We start from the raw sequence: 8,703 nt of genomic DNA, 5'->3' as shown, positions 1-8,703 counted from the left end.
TAAAGGTTAATTGGTTTAACTGTGTCAAGGGTGTGATATTATGTGACTGAACCCAGCAGTTTGCAGATGTTACAACGAATATCTACATCTGACTTGTAGTATAAATGCGGCAAAGATGGCGCCTGAGGAATTTATTTGTCAGTACTTGTCATGAGGAGAGTTGTAGGGTTTACGGAGCACAAAGGACAGACTATTATCAGGTGGGATTAGTGGTCTCCAAAAGCATCTGAAAATTGCTGTTTTCCACTGTTCTGAATGGATTTTAGCGATCTGCAAAGTTGACTGCGAGGTGGTATGTCGTGCTGGCGAGTGAAGGCTGCTGAGTGGAGAAATCACACCTTCTGTACAATCACAGTTCAGTACAGTAATTCTGCAGTAACATTCAGCCAAATCACAGTGCTGAACCAACGGTCTCATCAGGCCAAAGAAGAGGAACACCTCCGAGTTGGATCATGGGTGGAATAAAGCTGATGAAGTGAACTCTTGGGAGCCATTCAGGTCAACAAAACAGTGCAGTGTGTGCAGCCGGTGCCCTTTTTATCTGCTTCACCCTCGACCCTCAGACAGTCTGAGTCCACCGCTGGGGTAGGACATTTAAGAACCAGTTAAAATGGCCAAATCAGTTACTGAAAACACTTCAAACGCTTAACCTGCGACTCCGTAGAAACCCCTGGAACAGATTAAAGGTGAGCAGAAGCTCACGTTTGACTGGAGGCACGAATTTGCAGATCAGGTTTTAGAGGAAGGAAAATAAATAGTCAAAAATATGAAACTAATCCTGCAAACACAGACCCCAATAGAAAAAGGTGTTTGCAAAGTTGTATAATAAATGTAATGTTCTGTTAATTATGGGTAGATTTCTTCATTTTTACCAGCAGGGGGAGACTTTGCCCATAAATGGCTGAGCTCAGTGGGACCGACCATAAAACTGATCCGACTCCTTTTACTGCTTATATTCCACCTCTGGTGCGTGTCTAACGGGACGCTGTGCGCGTGATTCAGACGTAAAGAGCGGTGCATTGATTTCCTCACACACTGAAACACAGCACGAACAATCAGATGTGTTCATAATGTCACCGCCGCATAATAAACACCGGGCTTGATTGTGATTTAGCGCAGTGGCCAAAATTGTGGAATCCTCATTAGGGAGCAATTAATGATCGTTATCTAGACGTGGAGATAAATGGCTCTATTAGCTGTGCGGCTTTCTTTTTTTTTTTTTTTTTTTCTCACGCAGTTTGTTATCCGACCTCCCCCGCAGAGAAAAAAACCCGAAATAAATAATAATCAGTAAATTCCTGTTAGGAAAAACAGACAACTCATTCGGTTTGTTTTGATTGCCGTCTTTTAATTGGCTTCCTTTTTTGGCCACTTCGTCGCAAGTTCTCCCTCCGTCTCGCGGTGACATGGCCGAGCGCAGCGCACGCGCTCAGCGGAGTCGTTCGGCCGCGCTCGCGCCTCTCTCCACACTTTGTCCTCGTCATTTCAAGCGAGCGCCGGGGGAGCGAGAGGAGAGCGAGCGAGGTGTCTCGTGCGGATTTCGCTGTCACAGGGCGCGTGGAGGACTTTGCGATTGAAATCGCGCTCGTTCGCACGTAGAAAGAAATATTTTGTCAGATTTAAGCAGAGAGAGGGGGGAAAAAAGAGAGAAGAAGAAGAAGAAGTGCCTGGAGAGAGGAGGGGGAGGAATAACCAAAAACGCAACACGTATCCGGTGGGATCCCACTCCTGAGAGAGAGAAGCGGCAGGAGTTGGAGCGAGGGGTGCGAGAGGGAGAAAGACGAAGAAGAAGAAGAGGGGGAAGATTTGACATTTCGCTCCTAACAGCTCGGTTTTAATTGATAAAGAGGAATAATGAGGAACGTTTGGATAATTTTGACCCTCGGGCTGACCGTCTTCCTCACCGGGGAAACGGTAAGTTTTTGGAAACTTGAACGTTTCATCTGCGGGGGGAGAAAAGCTACTTGGGTTCGCTGCTTTTCATTTTCGTTTGTTTGAGGAGACACTCAGAGCGTTTGCTGATTTCCATGTAGTTTTTTTTTTAATGCAAACGCCTGCTTCACAATGATGGAGTAAACTGAGAAACACTGAATTCGAGGCTGTTCGTTGGCTCAGACAGGCCTGAGCGCAGGGACCTGACCGCCACCGCTTTTCTTTATATCATCTGAGACACTGAGACGTGCACGACGGGCTCAGACGGAGGCTGCACAGGTCAGTGTGCTTATCACACTGTTTGCCTGTAGCTTTCATTTTTTGGGAGATGGAGCAGTGCTTTAAAGGGACCTGCTGTCTGAGCGCGTGAAGTTTATTCAGCAGGCTTGCGTTTGCTGCTTGAATGTCTCTTTCAAAGCTGTGAAGTTATTGCACAACCAGTAAAGACAGATTTTGGAGCGCCTCTTTAAGAGTACTTCAGCTGTTTAACTGATTTTTTTTTTGTTTAGATGTTAAGTCCTTTGACAGACGCTCATTGAAATGGATCCATGATTGAGTAAATGTCATTATTACTGGAGCCACGCAGCTCAGTGGACACACAGATCTTTGCTTTCTTCTTCTTTGTCGGTGGCAATCATTGACTGTTCGTGTCTTTCAAATGGGAAAACGCTCACCTGAGTCACACTTAACTTCCAGCTTTCATTTCCCCCGTCATCATCAGAGACAGTCTAGCTGTAAACCCCACACCGCTGCTCATCCCTGTCGACTCCTTGATCCATTTTCAGGTTCAGGGCAGTGTCGTGCCTCCTAACTGTGTGTGCATCACCCTGCAAATTGGCCGGGTTGTAGGAATGGCAGATTTTGGCACTTCCACGCGCAGCCCCTGTCATTATTGTCCCCTCCTGTTGTTTCTCTGTGGGTTGTGACTTGTCGCTTGGCGCAGTGCCTCCTCCTCTGTTGTCCAATTAGCTGATTCAGACAGTGTTGTTTTAATGACTCATTGTTTTGCATGAGGTCATCCTCAAGAGTTTTTTTTTTTTTTTCTGCGTGTTTTCTATTATCTGTTTTTACAGCAGGGCCATCTGTGCACAACCCTGCATGCAACCCCCATTCCAAAAAAAAGTTGAGATGCTGTTTCACACTTAAATAACAGACTGTGATAATTTGCTAATCCCTCTTGCCACAGACTCGATTGGAAACAGCACAAAGACAATATATTTAGTGTTTTACATCATCTGTTTCATTGATTTTTGCAACTATCTGCTTATTCTGAATCTGATGTTTCAAACAAGTTGAGACAGGAGCAGCTAAAACACCTGTTTGCATTATTCCACAGGTAAACAGGTTGATTGGTAACAGGTGAGAGTACCATCATTGGGTCTGAAAGGGGCATCCTGGAAAGGCTCAGGTGCTCACAAGCGAGGATGGAGTGAGGTTCACCACTTTGTGAACACGTGATTGGATGAAGGATTTTGCTGGTTGAACACGGTTCGTTTGCAGTTGATCGCATTCTGTTTATATTTCTGCTGAACACAGCGTCCCTTTAAACTTTGAGTATAATTTCCACCTTCCTTTGGCAAAATATGAGCTAATCCATTACAAGCATATGGCAGGTTTGGCGCACTTGACCGTCAGGATCTAGATGACTTTACACAGTCGTACACACACACACACACACACACACACACACACACACACACTTTAACCTGATCAATATCTGCCTCCCCTTTATCTGTGTGCCCTGAAGGCCTCACTGGAACTTGACATGTGACATCGATTCTCAATATTGGCGCTGGTGTTGACAAGTGGCAGTGATAACCTGCTTCAGGCACATCTGTCTGTGCTTTAATTACGCCGTCACATCACAGGGGTACAGCGGTACATCTCTCGGCTGCTTTTGGAAACTCTCAGATAAAACTCGCCGCCGCCGCCTTTCAGAAACTGATGATTGCGTCACTGAACCAGAGAACGGAAACGCACAGAACTGTACGGTCATGTCAAATAGTTGGAGAGCTCGTAACGCAACATGTGAGGTCCCTGCTCACGCTGAAGCCTCCAGCTGCAGGAAAATGCTGTTGTAGCAGAACGTGCTGGCGAGCTGCGACCACGTCTCTCATTAGATGAGGTCAACGCAGCGAGTGTGGAGCCGTCTGCTATCTCCTGCAGCTCTCCTCCCAGACGGTGACGTCCTCCACTCCTCTGCGTCCAAGAACTTCTGCGAGCTGGGGAGGAAGAGTTTGGCCGTGTGCGCTCGGTTCAGCCCGCCCCGCCGTGTTTCAGTGCACGCCACTCAGCAGATGTTGTGGTCTGTAATTTGTGTCATGTTTTGGTGGGAAGCGTGGGTGTTGTTCACCTCCCTTTACATCTGTGATTTACAGAGGGGCTCTGAGTGCCGTCTCGCACTCTGACGCCGGACTCAGAAGAATCACTTGAGCAGGAGGGCTGGATTTGGTGCTCCCAAGGACGGTCGAGGAAAACTGGAGTGCGGCGGAAGGGGGAGGGTGGGTGGGGGGGGTGGGAGGATGGAGGAGAAGGAGGCTCAATGGAATGTCTCCTTTCAAGTTCGAGGGATTTTTGAGCCAACAAAAGGAAGATTTCACATGTCTGTTTGTTTTTTTTTCTCCTGGGCGGCTGTCATGGACTGACCCCACTCATGAGGATGATGCAGGGTGAAAGCCGCCTTTAGTCTTTCCTCAGAAGGGCAAGTGAGGTCGGATCACTGCGATAAACTACCCTCAAATAGTCAAAAAGACGAGGCGCTAAGCCTGAGAAAATGCCTTACGTTTATCTCAAGGGTGGAAAGGTCAAGGCACCGAATACGAGATTCTACTCGAAGCCTTTGATGGCTTTTCAAGGGCAGGCAGAAGGTGCAGGCTGTGTATTATCGAAGGTGTCTGAGCTTCATTTTCTGGCTTGAATGCTACTTTTTGTGTCTGCCGATTTGCTGGTGATGCAATGAACAGCACAGACACTGGAGCTGACCTTCCTTCCAACTTAAGGCCGTCTAATGCATTTTTCCAGACAAACACTCGTAAAAAAACGCGCATCTGCACTCCTCATTCGCTCCCAGGAACGGCGAGAACAAACAGCCCGCGCCGCTGTTTTCTTTTGCGTAGACTGATCTGAAGGCTATATGAATCCTAAAAGCATGTTAGTTTCAACTGCTCTTCATGTTTTTTAATCCCCCTGACAGTCTCTTCAAGGCTGCCGAACTGAATGCGATGCTTCACTCGTTTTGTTGCTTTCAGAGGCTGAATGAGGAGTGCACGCTGCAAATTTTCCCTTGGTTCTCCAGCGATTAGAGCAATATGCTTCAACTTAAATGCTGCATTTCCAGCGTACTTCGGGATGAATAAGTAAAACGCCTGTCTGCTGTTGGAGAACAAAATATTTATGCACTCTTTTCGTCCTGTGTGCAGGAGGAGGGGATGTAAAGGGAGGAGGGCAGGGAGGAACAAAATGCACAGAACTGACCGAATAAATAACATAGCGAAGGTGAAGCTGTGAGAGGGTGACGACGCAGCGGAGAAATGAAAGGATGTGGTGCCACACAGAAGCAGAGGCCAGATGCTGTGCTGCTGCCACTGCAGCTTCTCCTCCTGTATATTTAATGACGCTCTCTTATTTTTGCATTAACCTAGAATTCGTCAAACTGAAAACACAACCCGGCTCCTCTGCACGAAGCCGCCCGTGTTCAGTCCGGCTGTGAGAAAGCTGCAGCTTTTCTCTTTTTTTTTTTTTTGAATTTTCCTTATAAATCCGCCGCTGACACACATGGGAACACCGAGTTTCTCGCTCTGCGGAGCAACCGACCTCCTCGCTGGTGTCCGACCCTTCGGGGGGTGCATTCACTCGGTCCCTGTCTGCCAAGCATTATGCAATCACTAATGGACTCCACAGAAGGCAGGAGGCAGGGGCTGCTGGACCACTGAAAGCACAACAGCGAGCGCCACCCCCCCCTTTTTTTCCCCTGAATCCATCTGCGTCCACGCATGAACTCCTGTTTTGTCACCATGCAGCACACACACACACACACACACAGACACACACATAGATAAACACACATGGTCTCCGGCCTCCCCTGTGCTGTTATCCTCTGCCCCCCCTCTGCATCGCTCCCCTGTTGCCACATCTCTCTGCCAGCCTGGTCAGAGATGCTGCCTGTCATGACCACAGTGTCTTGGATTAGCCTGAGAACAGTGGCGTTATATTTCCCTCTCAGGCAGCTGCAAGGGATGAAGAGAGAGGATATATTTCTCCTTTTTTTTCTCACATTCACCCCCTTCCTTCAAGATGGGAGTGCTCGCGTTGAGTTAGCGAACATCTGCAGAACGTATGTGTTTGAAAGGAGCTGCTCGCCTCTCCTCCTCCTCCTCCTCCTCCTCCTCCTCCTCCTCTCTCTCTTGTTGACGAGTTGGAGGAGGCTCTTACTTTGGCAGGGACTTGTGCATACTAGTAAAGACTCACAAATAGTCGACCTCTGTCGGCCGTGCGTGCTGGTGCGTGCAGCCGTGCCCTTTTTATGCCACTCTGGGTGTGCGTGCGAGTTTATAGCCATGTTTAAAATACACCGTCTTCCCAGCCACCAACGAGTAGGGAAAACACATCAGGGAGATGTGGCTGCAGCGAGACCAGCGACAGCAGCGCTGGTTTTTGTTGGGCCACAGGCGCATTAGCTCGCAGACTGTCAGAGGCTGCGGCAGTGGACGGCAAATGCATTTGCATGCGCCTGTGGCGGTCTGGATGAAAATATTTAGACATTGTACACCTGGAGCACTACTCTGTCTTTCTTCCTCCTTTCCCACCCTCTCTCTTTCCCCCCTTTCTTCTATTTAATTAGCTTAGCAAATGGAAACTGGCAGGACTGAGGTGGAGGGGATTGTGGTTGTGACAAGGAGAAATGGGAAAACCCCAGTGTCAGGACGTCTGTTTTCTTCCTCTCTCTCTTTTTTCTTTACTGCCTGCTGCCCTCCAGTTTCAGCAGAGGAAGAGGGAGATGAAGGAAAAGGAGTCGGGGGAGAGTGTGAACCCTGCCTCCCTTTTGGTGTCCAGGTTTTCCCAAGAGAGACGGGACCTGTCTGGAGCTTTGCTGCGTGAGGTGTGAAAAGTGTCTAACTTGGCAGGGGGTGAAATGACGGAGACAAACCCATGCGGTAAACGCAGGGCAGCTGATATATGACTCCTGGACTGGTCTGCTGTGGTAACAGCTTGTGAGAGTTTTAGGAAGCTGCCCACACTGTGAAAGATACGTTGTGCTTTCCCCTTTTTCTTATGTGCTTTCAAAAAGAAGCATGTTTTCAGCAAACTGTCAGCACAACTATGAGATGTGAGAGCTGAAACTTTTTATTGGAAAATGAATGCAAATAAAAGAGACATAAATGAAACAGAACGTGATAATCCTTCTTGACATAATCAGCTGAAAACAGTCCGAAGACAATACATTTAATGTTTGACCTCATCAGCTTCATTGATTTTTGTAAATACCTTCTTGTTCTGAATCTGATGCAGCACATTTGTTGGCACAGGAGCAACTAAAGGCTGGGAAAGATGTGGAATGCTCCAAAAACACCTGTTTGGAACATTCCACAGGTAAACAGGTTCATTGGTAACAGGTGATAGTATCACCTGTTATGAAAGGGGCGTCCTGGGAAGGCTCAGTCGTTCACAAGCGAGGATGGAGCGAGTTCAACACTTTGTGAACACATGATTGGATAAAGGATTTTACTACATGAGCTCAGGAAGATTTTGTTGGTAAACATGGTTTGTTTACAAAGTTTGTTTGTGTTTTTGTTGCATACATCACTTTTAATGGCTACTCATTTCCGCTCACACCTGTTTGCACTATTGTTTGGTGGAGTTTATGTTTTCCAGAGACGTCCCTGCAGTGTACCGTAGGCTGAAATTCTGACATTTGGCCGCTTGCCTTCTCGCTCCAACTGAGAAAGAAAGGAAAATGTCCTCTATAGCTGTATTAAGTATCATTAGCATAGCTGTGGGGGCTTCAGGTTTTGTTGGCCATCGTGTCAAAGGATGAAGTGAAATCAAATGCTGCGGGTGAAACTGTCTTGCTTGACTTTGTTCTGAACAGTCGGTGATCTTGGGGCCAAATGTCTTACATCTGTAAACTATCCAAAAAAAAAAAAGTTAGATATTTGAAGCCATGACGTCAGCGAGGTTTTTCCATCTAACTCCCAAGATTGCAATGGAAAAACGGCACGGCACATTTAGCACATCTGTGCTCACTCATATTTACGAGCGCGCTTTATCGTCTCTAAAAGGCGCCAAATTGATATCTGCGCTGGCGTTCCTCCGAGCAGAAAAACGTACTTAGGATGTCTGGTGTTTCCATTATTTCCCCCAGTCTCGAGTCAAAACAGCACCAAATGAGCTAAAGCGTGTAAATCATGCTTTCTATGCAGGGTGTATCACCAACCGCAAATTATACTCCACGCAGTCACTTAATTTAGAGCTGTTTTCATGAGAAACCTTTGAGACTCCGGAGGGTATTTGGGGAAGCTGATGAGCTGGAGAGGGGAATTCATTAGTGATCTCCCCACATAGCACGTAGCTCCTTCTGAATGCACGCTGGTGTGTAAACTCATCTCATTTGAGTGACAAGCAGTGACTTTAAAAGCTCCAGCCGAGCGCTCATGAATATTCATTATGGAGAGATGGTGAGAGACAACTCGGAAAACCAGGAAGTGGATGCGTGTTCTTGCCTGTCTCCACGTGGTTCGGCTCCGTAGGCTCCTGAATGCTTCCAGCCTTTCA

General features: G+C 47.3%; 1 protein-coding gene across 1 annotated transcript in view; it reads left to right on the top strand.

Annotated features, from left to right (window-relative positions):
• The first annotated feature begins 1,448 nt into the window (after positions 1–1,448).
• sdc2 (syndecan 2) overlaps positions 1,449–8,703 on the top strand; it is a 43,035-nt gene continuing 35,780 nt past the window's right edge. The window contains exon 1 of the mRNA XM_076754963.1: positions 1,449–1,914. Within this exon, the coding sequence (XP_076611078.1) occupies positions 1,855–1,914 (60 nt within the window). The 5' untranslated portion in view covers positions 1,449–1,854. The remainder of the gene's footprint in view (positions 1,915–8,703) is intronic.

This window comes from Chaetodon auriga, chromosome 17 (assembly GCF_051107435.1).
Source record: "Chaetodon auriga isolate fChaAug3 chromosome 17, fChaAug3.hap1, whole genome shotgun sequence".
Lineage (NCBI taxonomy): Eukaryota > Metazoa > Chordata > Actinopteri > Chaetodontiformes > Chaetodontidae > Chaetodon > Chaetodon auriga.
The sequence above is the reverse complement of the archived record's forward strand: the minus strand, read 5'-3'. Positions and strand labels throughout refer to the sequence as shown.